This window comes from Heterodontus francisci, chromosome 14, assembly GCF_036365525.1.
Source record: "Heterodontus francisci isolate sHetFra1 chromosome 14, sHetFra1.hap1, whole genome shotgun sequence".
NCBI classification, from domain to species: Eukaryota; Metazoa; Chordata; class Chondrichthyes; order Heterodontiformes; family Heterodontidae; genus Heterodontus; species Heterodontus francisci.
This window is the reverse complement of record NC_090384.1, coordinates 53,209,119-53,226,390: the sequence shown is the minus strand read 5'-3', so window position 1 is coordinate 53,226,390 and position 17,272 is coordinate 53,209,119. Positions and strand designations below refer to the sequence as shown.

Below are 17,272 nucleotides of genomic sequence, written 5' to 3'. Positions count from 1 at the left end.
CATAGAATTAGAATTAGAATTAGAATTAGAACATTACAGCGCAGTACAGGCCCTTCGGCCCTCGATGTTGCGCCGACCTGTGAAACCATCTGACCTACACTATTCCATTTTCATCCATATGTCTATCCAATGACCACTTAAATGCCCTTAAAGTTGGCGAGTCTACTACTGTTGCAGGCAGGGCGTTCCACGCCCCTACTACTCTCTGAGTAAAGAAACTATCTCTAACATCTGTCCTATATCTATCACCCCTCAACTTAAAGCTATGTCCCCTCGTGTTTGCCATCACCATCCGAGGAAAAAGACTCTCACTATCCACCCTATCTAACCCTCTGATTATCTTATATGTCTCTATTAAGTCACCTCTCCTCCTCCTTCTCTCCAACGAAAACAACCTCAAGTCCCTCAGCCTTTCCTCGTAAGACCTTCCCTCCATACCAGGCAACATCCTAGTAAATCTCCTCTGCACCCTTTCCAAAGCTTCCACATCCTTCCTATAATGCGGTGACCAGAACTGCACGCAATACTCCAGGTCCGGCCTCACCAGAGTTTTGTACAGCTGACCTCGTGGCTCCGAAACTCGATCCCCCTACTAATAAAAGCTAACACACCATATGCCTTCTTAACAGCCCTAATAACCTGGGTAGCAACTTTCAGGGATTTATGTACCTGGACACCAAGATCTCTCTGCTCATCTACACTACCAAGAATCTTCCCATTAGCCCAGTACTCTGCATTCCTGTTACTCCTTCCAAGGTGAATCACCTCACACTTTTCCGCATTAAACTCCATTTGCCATCTCTCAGCCCAGCTCTGCAGCCTATCTATGTCCCTCTGAACCCTACAACATCCTTCGGCACTATCCACAACTCCACCGACCTTCGTGTCATCCGCAAATTTACTAACCCACCCTTCTACACCCTCATCCAGGTCATTTATAAAAATGACAAACAGCAGTGGCTCAAAACAGATCCTTGCGGTACACCACTAGTAACTAAAATCCAGGATGAACATTTGCCATCAAACACCACCCTCTGTCTTCTTTCAGCTAGCCAATTTCTGATCCAAAGCTCTAAATCACCTTCAACCCCATACTTCCGTATTTTCTGCAATAGCCTACCGTGGGGAACCTTATCAAACGCCTTACTGAAATCCATATACACCACATCCACTGCTTTACCCTCATCCACATGTTTGGTCACCTTCTCGAAAAACTCAATAAGGTTTGTAAGGCACGACCTACCCTTCACAAAACCGTGCTGACTATCGCTAATGAACTTATTCTTTTCAAGATGATTATAAATCCTATCTCTTATAACCTTTTCCAACATTTAACCCACAACCGAAGTAAGGCTCACAGGTCTATAATTACCAGGGCTGTCTCTATTCCCCTTCTTGAACAAGGGGACAACATTTGCTATCCTCCAGTCTTCCGGCACTATTCCTGTCGACAATGATGACATAAAGATCAAGGACAAAGGCTCTGCAATCTCCTCCCTGGCTTCCCAGAGAATCCTAGGATAAATCCCATCTGGCCCAGGGGACTTATCTATTTTCACACTTTCCAAATTTGCTAACACCTCCTCCTTGTGAACCTCAATCCCATGTAGCCTAGTAGTCTGAATCTCAGTATTCTCCTCGACAACATTTTCTTTCTCTACTGTAAATACTGACGAAAAATATTCATTTAACGTTTCCCCTATCTCCCCTGATTCCACACACAACTTCCCACTACTATCCTTGATTGGCCCTAATCTAACTCTAGTCATTCTTTTATTCCTGATATACCTATAGAAAGCCTTAGGGTTTTCCTTGATCCTATCCGCCAATGACTTCTCGTGTCCTCTCCTCGCTCTTCTTAGCTCTCCCTTTAGATCCTTCCTGGCTAGCTTGTAACTCTCAAGCGCCCTAACTGAGCCTTCACGTCTCATCCTAACATAAGCCTTCTTCTTCCTCTTGACAAGCGCTTCAACTTCTTTAGTAAACCACGGCTCCCTCGCTCGACAACTTCCTCCCTGCCTGACAGATACATACTTATCAAGGACACGCAGTAGATGCTCCTTGAATAAGCTCCATATTTCCATTGTGCCCACCCCTGCAGTTTCCTTCCCCATCCTACACATCCTAAATCTTGCCTAATCGCATCATAATTTCCTTTCCCCCAGCTATAATTCTTGCCCTGCGGTATATACCTGTCCCTGCCCATCGCTAAGGTAAACCTAACCGAATTGTGATCACTATCACCAAAGTGCTCACCTACATCTAAATCTAACACCTGGCCGGGTTCATTACCCAGTACCAAATCCAATGTGGCATCGCCCCTGGTTGGCCTGTCTACATACTGTGTCAGAAAACCCGCCTGCACACACTGGACAAAAACTGACCCATCTAAAGTACTCGAACTATAATATTTCCAGTCAATATTTGGAAAGTTAAAGTCCCCCATAACAACTACCCTGTTACTCTCGCTCCTGTCGAGAATCATCTTCGCTATCCTTTCCTCGACATCTCTGGAACTATTCGGAGGTCTATAGAAAACTCCCAACAGGGTGACCTCTCCTCTCCTGTTTCTAACCTCGGCCCATACTACCTCAGTGGATGAGTCCTCAAACGTCCTTTCTGCTGCTGTAATACTCTCCTTAATACTCTCATGTTGTGCAACTAGGATCCATCTCCCTTTTCCCACTGCAGGGGCCAGGGATATGTGTGCTTGTGAACCGTATCCTTTCCCTTGAACACCAGAGAAACAGAATTCCAGTGTGCCTCCTCTCTGCAATTATGTATTTAAGTATTTAACCTAAACAAGGGGATAAACTAAGTCATTTCTGACATCTTGGCTGAAATTTTAAATGACCATGGAGGAGGAACCGGAGCAGACAGGCTCGCAATTTCCCACCACCAGCTGGCGTGCTGGTTTGCCGGCATGTTCCGTCCTCTGGCCCATTTTAAAACATACTGGTTCGGGGGTTGGTGGCTATCAGTCCGCAAGCAGCAAGTAGCCAATTAAGCCCCTTCATTAACCTATTAAGGCCACTGTGTAGACGCTGACTGGAATTTTCTAGTTGGCAGTTACACCCCCCCTCATTGAGGCCTAATCCTGGCCGATGAATGGAGGTGGCCGCCTGGCAGCAGTCTGGTGGGCTAGCACTCCATCTACCATTTTTAACACCCCCTCCCATGTCTGCGATTGCAAGTTGGCTATAGCTGCAGCCACAGGTAATACTGTGGAGCAGTTCCCTCTCCAAAATAATGGTCTGGCAGTTGAAGCCTTGGTTTATTTTTAAGTTTTTAAAAAGTTTTCTGAGGGTGCCTCCATCTTGAGGTGTCCTCTCACTCTTCTACCTACATCAGAATTTCCCACTCTGATGGCGGAGCTACCAATGTGTTATTGTTCGAGAGCCTCCTCGAGACCCTCCAGCCTCGGAAGCCCATCCACAGTCCTTAATTAGTGCACAACCTAGCCACTGATTGGCTCTTCAGAAATCAGGACAGGTGTCAGGTGCTGATGCGATGTGGGTCGGGACCCAGGCATTCACCTTATGACAGGGTCCTGACCCAGAACAAAAATTTAGCCCCTTATGTTCCAACATAAGACTAGTTTGAGCTATGTATAGGCTTCCTGGTAGCAGTTGTGAAGTGGAAGAATGTATAAATGAGTGATTAGACAAGCATGCTGTCAAGGTAGAGTGGTTTTAATGGGGTTTTAACGTTAATCTTGATTTGGATCATTAGACTAGCTCATGTCAGAAAGGTAGCAAATATTTTGAGTGTGTTCAGGATAGTTTTCTGCAACAATATGTTTTAGAACCAACAAGGGGGCAGGCCATATTAGATTTAGTAATGAGTAATGAGCTCGGTTTAGTTAATAGCCTAATGGTGCATGAACATTTATCTAACAACAGTTGTAATGTGATTGAACTTAATGCAGTGTTTGAAAGGGAGAAATGCAAAACAGCTGCTAAGATTCTAGATTGAGGTAAGGCTGACTTCGATGCGATGGGACAGAGATTGCCCACAGTAAACTAGGAAAATCTGCTAATGGGTAAAATGACTGAACGTCAGTGGGAATTAATGTGATACAGAACCAGTTTATATCTATAAAGGGCCAGAGTTCTACTTGCTAAAAAAGCAGCCATGGATGACAAAAGAGATAAGGGAAAATATAAAACTAAAAGCATATCTATTAATGACCTAGATGATGGGATAGAAGCCACATTTCCAAGTTTGCCAATGACACAAAACTGGGAGGCATTGTGAGAAGCACAGATGCAAGCATAAAATTACAAAGAAATGTTAATAAAGTGAATGGACAAAGCTATGGCAAATGGATTTCAATGTAGGCAGATGTGTGGGCCTCCACTTTGGACCTAAAAGGGATAGAACAGAGTACTTCCTAAATGGTGAAAAGTTAGAAAAAGTGGACATCCAAAGAGACTTAGAGGTCAAGAGACTTAGTGGTCCATGTGCAAAGGTCATTAAAATGTCATGGACAGGACCAGAATATAATCTAATATGGGCTAATGGAAGGTTGGGCTTTATTCTGAGAGGACTGAAACATAAAGGGGTAGAAATTATGCTACAGCTACACAAAGCCCTGGTTAGACCATATCTGGAATACTGTGTTCAGTTCTGGGTACCACACACTTTAGGAAGGCCTTGGAGGGAGCATAGATTTACCAAGGGTTAAATTACAAAGAGAGATTATACAAACTAGGGTTGTATTCCTTGTAATTTAGAAGGTTAAGGGGTGATTTGATCTATGTTTTCAAAATATTAAGAGGAAAAGATAGGGTAAATAGGAATAAACTATTTCCGCTGGTTGGAGAGTCTAAGACTCGAGGACATAACCCAAAAATTAGAGCCTGATCTTTCAGAAGTGAAGTTAGGAAACACTTCTACATACAAAGGGTGGTGAAAGTTTGGAACTCTCTTCGGCAAGTGGCAGTTGATACGAGTCAATTGTTAATTTTAAATCTGAGATTGAGAGATTTTTGTTCATCAAAATAATTAAGAGATATGGGGCAATGGTGGGTATATGGAGTTTGGTTCCAGATAAGCCCTGATAAGCCCTTAGGGCAGCACAGTGGCGCAGTGGTTAGCACTGCAGCCTCACAGCTCCAGCGACCCGGGTTTGATTCTGGGTAGTGCCTGTGCGGAGTTTGCAAGTTCTCCCTGTGACCACGTGGGTTTCCGCCGGGTGCTCCGGTTTCCTCCCACAGCCAAAGACTGCAGGGTGATAGGTAAATTGGCCATTGTAAATTGCCCCTAGTGTAGGTAGGGGAATTGAGGGGATGTGGTAGGAATATGGGATTAATGTAGGATTAGTATAAATGGGTGGTTGATGGTTGGCACAGACTCGGTGGGCCAAAGGGCCTGTTTCAGTGCTGTATCTCTAAATAAATAAATAAATAAAATAAATCTCACTGAATGGCAGAACAGGCTCACGGGGTTAAACGGCCTCTTCTTATTCCTATGGAAGCAACTGGTGGAAACTTGCAATCTTTAAGTAAATGAAGTGGGAGTCAAGATTAGAGCTATGACTGGAAATAAGGACAGATTTGAGTTTTGGGATTAGATTTAGGATTATGGTGGGCATTAAGATTGTTAATAGATTTGGAATTTGGTCAGTTTGGGACTGATTCTGGAATTGGAATTAGGATTAGAATTTCAAAGATTTGATACGATTGTAAATGGGGTCTCTGTGCATCTGCTTCTAACTGATGTTCATCCTTTTTTTTTGTTATCCCATGATTCATTCACCTTCTTCTTCTCTCATTTATTACCTAGTACCAAAATGGGCCTTGATTGCCATTGCTGCAGGGGTGGGGCTTTTTGTCCTCATCTGTGTCATCTGTATCTGTGTGAAATGCTGCTGCAAGAAGAAGAAGAAGAAGAAAAAGAAGGAGCAGGTTAATCTGAAAAGCCTAAATGGCGCCACCACTGCAAGTCTGGTGAGTGTTCCATGACAATTGCACATTCCATTGCCAGAACTGTACAGTCAGCAGTTCCACCATCAATGGAACTATTCTACCGTAGCAATTTATAAAAAGTTATTTTCTTGAAACAAACACTGAGTGATTTTTAATTTGTATAGAAACAAGTTATCTTCTTGTCTGCACAATGACCCTCTGCAATCATGTCAATAGCATTAACTTGAATTTATATAGTGCCTTTAACATAAAAAAAAATGAAAAATGCTTCACAGAGGTGTAATCAGACAAAAATGGAAGGGCAAGGCCAGGAAGGGATTTAAGAATGATAATGAGAATTTTAAATTTGAGGTATTGGGGGACCAGGACTCAATATCAGTTAGCGAGGACAGGAGTCATGGTTGAATAGGATTTGGTGCAGAATAGGATATGGACAGCGGAATTTTGGAGGTGCTGATGTTGACAGAGCATGGGGAAGGTGGTAGGCTGGCCAGGAGACTACTTGGATAAAGTCCTGGGAGTATGTTGGTGTTCTTGAAAACATACAGCAGTGTACGTCAGTGCCTTTAGGATAGAAGCAGAGGAAGTTTGGAATAAAGTGCACCTTAAATAGCTTTCCTCATCCACTCTATAGAACAACAGAACAGGAACTTGGCTAAATGTAATCTCTACCTCTCTTGAATTCCATTGTACCATTAATTGACCCAGAGGTTGTAAAAGAGATATGCAGGGGCAACACAATACTCTCTAACTGAAAACACACTTTCCATACACCCATCTGTTGAAAACACCATGACTTATTAGAACATCATGGTGATTTCTAAAATTGAGTTGTAGCAGGGAATTAAGGCTTACCATTCCTCACCCACCTCCTTTGCAGCTTTCTTGTTAGCATATGCAGAGGCTATAATACCCATCTGTCTCAGCATTTGACTTTAGAGAATAGGCTAATCAGCATTTAACACTAAACTGCCCTACATCATTTTGCACCTGAAAAATTCAAATCAAAAACAATGTACAAGTGCAGATTTTAATATTTGAACTGTCCCCAAAGATGAAAAAACCTATTTTGTGCCATCTCTTAGCAGATCAATGTCTTTAAAAGGAGAGAGGTAGGTTTCATTTTAATGCAAAACACAAGATGTACAATACATACAAGATTACAGAAGCACCAGTTTATCCTAAAATACTGCTACCTACAACAGGAGGCAGCACTTCCTGTTATGGGAATACAGTAACAATAACAACAACAACTTATATTGATATAGCACCTTTAATGTAATAAAACATCCCAATGTGTTTCACAAGAGCATTATAAAATGAAATATGACACCAAGCCACTTAACACAATATTAGGTCAGATGACCAAAAGCTTGGTTAAAGAGCTAGGTTTTAAGGAGTATCTTAAAGGATAAAAGCGAGCTAGAGAGGTGGAGAGGTGTCGGGAGGCCATTTCAGAGCTTAGGGCCTAGGCATGGCCACAAATGGTGGAGCGATTAAAATCGGGAATGCTCAAGAGGTGACTATTAGAGAAGCACAGATATCTCAGAAGGTTGTGGGGTTGGAGGAGATTACAGAGATAGGAGAGAAAACAAGGATGAGAATTTTGAAATCAAGACATTACTTGACTGGGAGCCATTGTAGGTCAGTGAGCACAGGGGCGATAGGGGAACGGGATTTAGTTTTTTGAGGAGGGGTGATAATGGCAGATTTAAAGCAAAGAAGGACAGCACCTGAAGAGGGAGAACATTGTTAACAATATCAGCTAACATGGGGACCAGGAAGGGAAGTCGGGTGATCAACAGTTTAGTGGGAATAGGATAGAGGGAGCAGGAAGTGGGTCTCATGGACAAAATGAGATCAGAAAGGGAATGATAGAAGATAGGAGAGAAACTAACGAAAGATGCGAGTTCAGGGCTAGGGCAGGGAGGAGCATTAAAGGAAGTTTGGCCAGGTGGGTTAATGGAATGGTGGGATGCGGCAGAATCAGCTGATCAGATGGTCTCGATCTTATTGACAAAGATGTCCATGAGCCCCTCACATTTATTGTGGAAGGTGAGTGTGGAGGGGACAGGGGAGAGGAGTTTAAGAAGATGAATTTCAGTAGAGAAAAGAAGCTGGAGTTATCTTTGCATTCCAGGATAATCCTGGAATAGTGAGCAGTTTTAGCATTCAGAGTGTTTTGTGTGGTCCAGCCAGATCTGGCAGTGGATGGCTAAACCAGTTGTCCGCCATATCCTTTCAAGTCTGCATCCCTTGGACTTAAGGGAGCAGAGATGAAGGCCATACCAGGGGAACGGCCAGGGTGAGAGAGAGTAATGTTTTTACTGGGGACTAGGGCATCAAAGATGGAGGAGAGGATGCGAGGTTGAGCAAAACAGTAGCTGCAGAAATATTTGGCGAACGGAGGGCCAGGGGCTAGACAGTGAGGATTTTGAAAGTGCAGTTTTAAGGGAATTGGGGGATCGTTTTTTTCCAGGGACAGATACTGAAGGAGGTAGGGTGGGGCATGGAAGGGGGATGTGGGTGGTGAGTGATACATAGAAGTGATCAGAGATGGCCTTATCTGTGATTGATACGATGGGATTAGCAAGACCACATGAGATGGCAAGGTCAAGGGGGTGACTGTGAATATGAGTTGGGAGGTTTACATGGGCGGGAGAGATTTAGGGAGGACAAAGGGGCAGTGAACTCAGAGGAGAGAGAACATGATGAGTTGAGTTGGAGGTTGAAAACACTAAGGATGAGAAATCATTTGGTGCAGAGGCTGAGGGAGGAAAGCAGTGAAAATAGCTCGTTGAGAACATTTTTATCATACTTGGAAGGGTGGTAGGGAATGATAATTTTGAAAGAGATCTGAAAGGAGTGCAACAAGTTGAGATGCTTAAAGAAGCAGAATGTGCCAGAGGAGTAGGGGGTCAGGCCAACGTGTGATCTGGTGATAAGCGCCACACTGCCACCCCGACAGTCTTAGCGGTAGCAAGTGATGGAAGATGCAGCCAGGCATTGAAGCTTCATTAAGGGGCAAGGCAACATCACCCCTCAGCCAGGTTTCTGTTAAGGCCATGATGTCAATGTAATCATCCACAATTTCATGGATGGCAAGGGCCTTGTTCACAAGTGAATGGACACTCTGCAGGGAGATGCGTATAGTGCAATAGTGTTTTTTTTAGTGTACTACCTTGTGCAATATGGAAACACTGTAGTATTAATGAATTGTGTTCATTACTACATCCAACACTATGCAATGTTCCTATGTCTACATGAATGCAGCAATGGTAGTGTCTTATGGTGTAGTTACCTGTATTGTTCAAGAGAGTGCTCCCATTTCCATAGAAGAATAGTAACGCTTTGGATATAAAGCACTGGTTCCTTACTGCAGAAACACTGGATTATTATAAAGTTCTAATCCTGTGCAAAACAAAATATTCTCTGCAAACATCCAGCAATATTCATTATATGTATCACCCCCTGACTTATTAACCATTTTTGATTTTAATGTGACATTGCTGTGTTGAAATTTTCACTTGAAAACTCACCTATGTTCATTAATCTGAATTGTATCCAGTTGGATTTGATTCACAGTGCCCAATAATTTCATTAAAATTCAGTTAGAAACTTACCAATTCTGCATAAAATTGAGTTTTTTTTGAAGTGTAGTTGGATGTACTGTAGGAATTGCAGTGGCCAATTTGCACAAAGAAAGCTGCCACAAGCAGCAATGTGATAATAACCAAACAATTTGTTTTTATGATGTTGGTTGAAGGACAAATATTGGCCAGAACACCAGGGATAACTCCGCTACTCTTCTTCAAAATAGTGGCACGGAATTTTTTATATTAATCTGATTAAATCTCAGCCCATTATCCTTCACTTTTTAAAATTTTACAAATAGTGAAATAAAGATTTGGATATACATTGGAAGCTGAAATATCATAAACTTGAAAAAAATTATTATATTAAAAATCTTTTTATCATAATAGAAAAAATTGACTCTATACAAATATAAAATTAATTTTCCAGGGCCAGAGAGTTTGCTCAGCAATACTTATGACTTAATCTGCTGTTAAAATCCAAGTTACACCTCATAAACAAGGTGAAACATTTTCAGGGGTCTTTAACAATGATGTATATAAAGGAGGAAGTTCTCATCAGTTCAGTGACTTCTAAAGATTGCATTCTGGAGGGATTTCAACAGCGCACCCTATGAAGGAGCAGCAACTTCTGGATTTCTGCATTTTACTGCGCATGTGTGGACACCAGAGGTTGCTGTCTATGGGCCATCCACATCTGGTTCAGAGAGACGGATCTAAATTTTCTCTGTGCTGATCAGCTTTTTGTATTGTATTTTACAGGTGCAGCCAGATATGGATGATTTGGGTGGAACTGAGAAGAACCGTGGAAAATTACAATATTCCTTAGATTATGATTTTAAGAATGAACAGGTAAATATAAAGTTTCATCTCATTAGTTAATTTCATCTACATCAGTAGGTGTGCATCTATAAATATTCTTTCAAGTTTGAGATGAGGATTATTATCCGGTGACCCCCTACTTGAAAGGACATTATGTAGAATTCAGTAAGAGACAAGAGGCTGGATTTCCCTGCAGGCTTCTGAACCCTACTGTGGGGCTCAAATGGGGGTCAGAAGCCTGCACTGTGTGGGATACTGTCACTCAATGTGATTTTCTTTAGAGCAGCCAATTCTGGCCAGAGGGCGGGTTCGCAGACCAATTAAGGATGGCAGAAAAGGTGGGGGGGGGGGGGGGGGCCTCTCAAAGCTGAAGCGCCAGTCGGAGGCCGTCCAACTTGAAAGCAGCAGCTGGATGCCATGCCAACTAAGTGAGGGAGAGGGCACTTCAAAATGGATTTGCCCTCTCTCCAAATTTTTAAAAGTTAAAATAAGGCAGGGAGGCCCTCTAAGCCTGCTTGGAGCACTGGCACCCACCCCTCACCCTCACCCCCCACCAGCTCTGCTGCCTGGAGGCTGGCACCAGGCAGATACACCGGCCCCCGCTGCCTCTGGCAACTTAGAGGCAGACTGGAAAATCCTAGTCAACCTCCATTAACCAGCCTTAATAGGCCCTTAATGAGCTTGATTGTTGCATGTGGGTGGCTAGCCCTGCTGTACCCCCCCATCCTACCCCCAGGAAAATAGGGGCGGGATGGAGCCTGGGAACAAGCATGCTGGCCGGCGTCACTCTTTTTTGCATCCATCTAACCTGGTGCCTGCTGCCGGCAGGGCTGAAAATCCAGCCCAAGATCTTGTTCAGCAGTGATGCTTTCCATAGTCAATTTTTCTACTAAACACTCACATTCATGGTTCACACATGCAGAATTACCACTCGGTCGAAGATCTGAAGCACTTCAGGGCAGGAGGAGAAAAAAATTAGAGAAAAAATGGCATTTGTAGAAAATTAACCTGTAATAATTCCAGCAGATCTCTCATGAAATTGCTCTTGGTAAGTTTGAGGATATGCTGAGCCAAAGATACTTCCAATTTTGGGTGCAGCCCATAGTGCTGGGTCTGTCAGCATTTTTTTTTGCTGTCTATTGAACGTGGGGGGAGTGTGCTTCTTGTGCCTTCTTCCTTCTGGGCGGATTGGCAGGATGAGGTCATCTGTCCAAATTCCCCTTGGTTCCCCCTCATTTGTGCTTATGACATAGATGTGAAACATTACAATAATGTTATGAATGACCCCAACAAATTGTCATCCAAAAAATCACTAATTTACATTCACTGTGCTTATGATCCCTTGTAGATTACAGTTGGAGTTATACAGGCAATGGACTTAATGGCCATGGATCTTGGAGGAATGTCTGATCCTTATGTCACTGTGTATCTTCTCCCAGAAAAGACACAGAAATTTGAAACTAAGGTCTACAGACAAACACTAAATCCAAACTTTAAAGAACGCTTCACTTTCAAGGTAAATTGAAACATTTCAAAGATTGGTGGATCTCCATATTTTCCATTGGACTGGGCTAGGAAGTTGAATAAAATCCTTGTGAAATCAGGAATAAAGACACGGGATTTGGTTGACAAGAAATTTGGTCTACTTATAGGAACTGTAATTAAGCTATTTACGCAAGGAAACATTTTGCAAAAAAGGCAAATCTGTAAATATTCCTCCTCCAGAGAAAAGCTTGTCTTCCAATCAGGGAGTATTAAAACTCATCTTCTATTCACACCAACATGCCATGGTAGTAGATAATGCTATCTTGCTGTTGCAATATACACAGGCAAGACTTTAGACAGATGAATACATTTCTGTTGTGACAGTAGTGGCAGAAGGTGGTAAGACACTGTTATGCACCAGTGATTTTTTTTTTTGGTGTATTTTCAATTTCAACTTTTCTAGCATGGAGAGATTCCGTGAAGAAGGTAAAAATCAGAAGTGGCAGGGTGAGGGAATGGAAAGGTTGGCAGCCCCTTTGTGAAGAGGAAATGAAAATCAGGCACCATTTAAATGGATGGTCGATTTGCAATGACACTTATACACCAGGGCAGTAACTTGAGAATTGATCACATGGTGTTTCTCTTCAAATGTCTAGCTTGGACATGCTTTTCTTAGAAAAGTAATCCCAATAAAAATTACCAGATTTGGTATTATGCATCTGTTTTATTACATTTATAGGGAATAGGTGGATGATTTGTCTGAACGTTTCTCAAGGGGTCGACAGGTGAGAATGGATTCAAGCTGTCTGTGGGAAAACAGGTCATATTAATGAATCTGGTAATTGATCAGGCAAAGAAATACACATCTATAAATTCCTGGACTTTTGCTCCACCAATCTACTGCCATCAGATCTTTTGGGGATGGGGTCATTTGAATAGCTGGAGATAGCTACCAGTGTTTGAAGGCTGCATTAGCAACAGTTGCCCAGTCCGAGCCAGTATGGCTTCTGAGGTGGAGCAGAGTTCTGTGTAGGCCCAGTAGAGCTAAAGATTTCCCTTTAGAGCCACTCCCAAATTTATCTGTGATGGATTATCTTACCCTAGTGACTTATGGTAGGTCTTAACTGCCTTGAGTTTTGCGGAGGCCTTTCAAGGATGCAAAAGGTGGAATTTCCTAGGGAACCCCAGAAATTCCCCATTACATATCCCCTTAATGTAGGGGAATGAGTGGAGAATCCATCCATCCACTGCCTCCACAAATAACTTAAAGGTCCAATTCAAATGGGGTGGAATACTGATCTAGCCCATATTTTGGTGATTTACACACACTCCATTTACTGCCTTTGTTAGCAAATTAAGGATAACTTAATTTGGAACTTATCAATGTTAAGGTTAAGGAGAACTTTCCCTCTGCAAGTCTGACTTTCTTAGCAGCTTTCAGACTATCCCAGACCTTGTGCTTCTTTGCTGCTCAGGAGGGTAGGAAGGCCAACACTTGACTTCTGATCCCTGCCCAGATTTCCATGGATGAGCTGCCAAACAACCTGACTACTGTCTTACTTGGAGTGAGCTCCAGCCAGACAGTCACAAGCTGAGCATGTATGAGAACAAGAAAATGAAAATAGGATTGGATATGACTAATTGCATTGAAAATTCCCATTGGCTGGTCTGATTTAGTTCTGGCAGTTATTATAATTTGCTCAAGAGCTGCTTTTTCTTACCTTATAGGCTAGCCAGGCTGATATAGCTGAAAAGACTGTGGTGATGCAGGTATATGACTTCAACAGATTTTTCAAGCATGACATAATTGGTGAAGTGAGAATTCCACTCAACACCGTTAACCTGAACCATGTGGTTGAAGAATGGCGGGATCTAACCTGTGCGATAAAGGATGAGGTAAGATTTTATCATTGAAGAATAACATTTAAAACAAGAACTACAAATACTACAAATCTAAAATAAAACAGAAGGTTATGGAAGTCCTTGTCCCTTTTACCAGAAATAATTTTTCCCTTCAACATTATTGATCACGATGCAACTGAACAAATAAGGTGTCACTTTTTATAGAATGATACTATTTGAATACCACTCACAGACAGGCCCCTGTTCAAAGCCAACTAACCGCCAAAATTCAGGGGAATTAAATTGAGAAATCAATTGGTAATTACACTTATAAATGGTCTAGAATATTAAGAGGTCAGTGCAGTGGAGAGAAGGCCATTCAAGAGTAACCCATAAAAAACTGGTTCCAGAATATCAAGAGACACTGCTTATTGGACTAAGTGATGAGCACTAGAACTAAGGAGGTAAAAAATAATAAAGGTAATTAAAAAGTAAGAAATAAGTGTTTTGTTTTTAAAGAATAACAAAACATTTCATTTCAAGTCATAGCCTGTTGGACCCTATTGTTAGACAGACCTGCTCAACCTGTAGATTGGGTCTCATAGTGCTATGATTCAGTGACTCGTAGGTTTAAGCATCATCAAACTATGGGCTGAATTTTATGAAGCATCCAGAGTTGGGGATCATGGCTGGGGGGCCTGGAAAATTCTTCCGGGCACGACCCCCGACACCAAGAAGGCCTCGCCGCATTTTACCGATGACGAGGCTTTGGTGCATTCATTTTAATATTATAATTAAGGTAAAATCTTTCAAATTAATCTACCTTGTTCCGGCAGCCGAACCACACCGATATTATAGCCGCCAGCTGCAACTCCCGTGCCTTCGGAACTTTGTTCGGAGTTCCTAGGCGAGACACTTGAGGGGAGGGGGGAGGAGTGAAATTATCAGGGTGGGGGAGCGAGGAAAACATTTTTTATTGGCTGTGGGGATGGTGGGAAGGGGTTGAAGGGCAAAGTTGACGAGGTTGGGGAGGGGGGATTGCTCGGAGTGGGAATAAAGTTAATGTTCATGATATAAGCCAATAAAATAAAATTGGGTGGTGGGGGTGGTGGGGGGGGGGGGGGGGGCGGTGGGGGGGGGGGAAGGGGCGTTGGGAAAGGGGCTCCAGGTTTAAATTTTTTTTAAAGAAATTCTACAGTCATGCTACTTTAAAAATTAATTTTTTTCCTAAGGGCTTGAAGTGATTTCAAAATGGCGCCAGTGCCTGCGCGGTGGTGCCGGATGCCGTTACCGGGGATGGAGCGACCACCCCCTTTACGTCATCGGGGTGGCCATTCCGAACCCAAGGGGGCAAAATATCGCGGGGGCTCAGTGGCACACAAGTCACGCGTGCATTGTGCCTTCTTTTAAGCTTGTTGCCGAGAATGGCGGTGAGCTTACAAAATGCAGCCCCTATCAAAATAAAACTGTGGTTGTGAAAACTGCATTTCTTTCATTGTTGCTACAATATATGCTTTCTATAAGACTATTTTTGAAATTTGTACAAAAATTGCTTTATTATAAGGAGCATATTACATATTTTTCATATTTATCTCTTTTTAGGAAGCAGAATTGAAAGCAGTGTGCTTTATTGGGTGCAAATCTAAGAAGGTTTTAGGGCTAGAAAGAGATGTCAGAGCAGTACAGGATCAGGCTCTGCCACAGTGTCCTCCTAAGGCAACTTTATTTTTTATTTATTTAGAGATACAGCACTGAAACAGGCCCTTCGGCCCACCGAGTCTGTGCCAACCAACAACCACCCATTTATACTAACCCTACAGTAATCTCATATTCCCTACCACCTACCTACACTAGGGGCAATTTACAATGGCCAATTTATCTATCACCTGCAAGTCTTTGGCTGTGGGAGGAAACTGGAGCACCCGGCGAAAACCCACGCGGTCACAGGGAGAACTTGCAAACTCCGCACAGGCAGTACCCAGAACTAATTGCCAAAACTGTCTGCCTAGCTTTAATGTGAAAAATAGTGAATGTTGGAGGACAACCATCACTTGTGTAGCCACACTGAAACATTAATGAGTTCTTTCAGGAGCGGAGAGAAACAAGTAGGCAAAATACATTAGATTGTGCTTGGGTACCAATAAACTGTCTGATGTTGGCAGCCGATGAGCAGATGTCCTAAATCTTCTCTTCTGAAGCACTGATTCATATTTAGTACCATGCCACAAGTGCCAGTATTCCTCCAATACGTGAATATTTGGCTGAAGTTTCAGGTGGGGAACAAACACTTTCTAAAGAGGTGAGGAAAGCTTTGAGGCCAGGTGTGTTATAAGGTGATGACAGGATTGGGCTTGGCTGTCAATTCCTCCATGGTCAAAGAGCCTATCAGTGCTCTCTGTCCATTTCCCACTTATACTATGGCTACTTGAGTGAGGTGCCATCTTTAGAATCATACCTAGGAAGAGTCAGCAACTTTAGGCCAAGAAGGAAAAAGGGGGAGAACATTGAAAGAAAGAAAAATGATATAGCAGAATAACCATTGTCTTTGGGAGTGTATCCCAGCTTCTGGGTAGCTTAGATTAGTTCTTTAATAGGCAAGCCATGAACTATTTTCCAGTTGTCAGGATACACTCCAGTTGTTAATTTATGTAGGTTGGAACTTTAATACTGTAATTTATTCAAATCCTTGTAATTTAATTCTGATTGTTTGATAATTCAATTAGTTTAGCAGTAAATTCATTTTGCAGTGTTATTTACATTGTTCCATTTGAATTTTTAGTGCATAAATTACACTGAGGAGTGAAGTGTACACTCATAGAATTACATAGAATGTACACCATGGAAAAAGGTCATTTGGCTCAATCAGTTTGTGCCTCGCTTACTCTTCATATGACCAAATTGTTCTAATAACATTTAGCCACCCTTTTTACATAAACCTTCAAACCCTTTTCCTTCCTCGATCTATCTAATGTTAAATGTTGTCATAGCTTCTACCTCAGCTGTTAATCCTGGAAGTGAATTCCACAGTCTCACAACTATCTGTAAAGATGTTTCTCGTGCTCTTTGTTTGAAATTATTGCATACTATTTTATATATATGGCCCCTCCTTCTTGACCCCTTCAGAACAGGAAGCAATCTGCTTCTAACAATCCTGTCCCATCTGTTCATAATTTTAAACACTTCTGTTGTATCGTCCTGTAATATGCATTATTCTAATGAAGAAAGACCCACGTTTTTCAACTCTTCCTTTATATTTTTATTTCCACATACCAGGCAACACGCCTTAGTGAATCTGCAATGTACCCACTATAAAGCCTCAATCTCCCTTCTATAATTTGGAGCTCAGTATTGCACACATGACTCTAACGGAAGTCTTATTAAGGTTTTAGATAGGCTCATCATTGACTTTTAAATTCTATGGCTGCAAAACTTGACTCCTTGGCACCCAGTGTTTCAGCACTACTGGTGCCATTTTGGCTCCAAAGAGCGTCTATGGCACGCACCCACACTTCTGGTGCTTGCTATGCCAGATGCCATTTTGGTGAGGATGCAAGAGCACACACAATGACTGTACTGCAACCAAAAGGGATTCCACTCCTT

At 42.3% G+C, this 17,272-nt stretch overlaps 1 protein-coding gene across 4 annotated transcripts in view; it reads left to right on the top strand.

Annotated features, from left to right (window-relative positions):
* The window catches only part of syt8 (synaptotagmin VIII), a 99,396-nt gene that overhangs the window by 58,823 nt on the left and 23,301 nt on the right, over nucleotides 1-17,272 (top strand). For all 4 annotated transcript variants that reach the window (XM_068046225.1, XM_068046223.1, XM_068046224.1 and 1 more), the window contains 4 exons: nucleotides 5,788-5,951; nucleotides 10,286-10,375; nucleotides 11,694-11,861; nucleotides 13,559-13,726. In XM_068046225.1, the coding sequence (XP_067902326.1) occupies nucleotides 5,788-5,951; nucleotides 10,286-10,375; nucleotides 11,694-11,861; nucleotides 13,559-13,726 (590 nt within the window). The remainder of the gene's footprint in view (nucleotides 1-5,787; nucleotides 5,952-10,285; nucleotides 10,376-11,693; nucleotides 11,862-13,558; nucleotides 13,727-17,272) is intronic.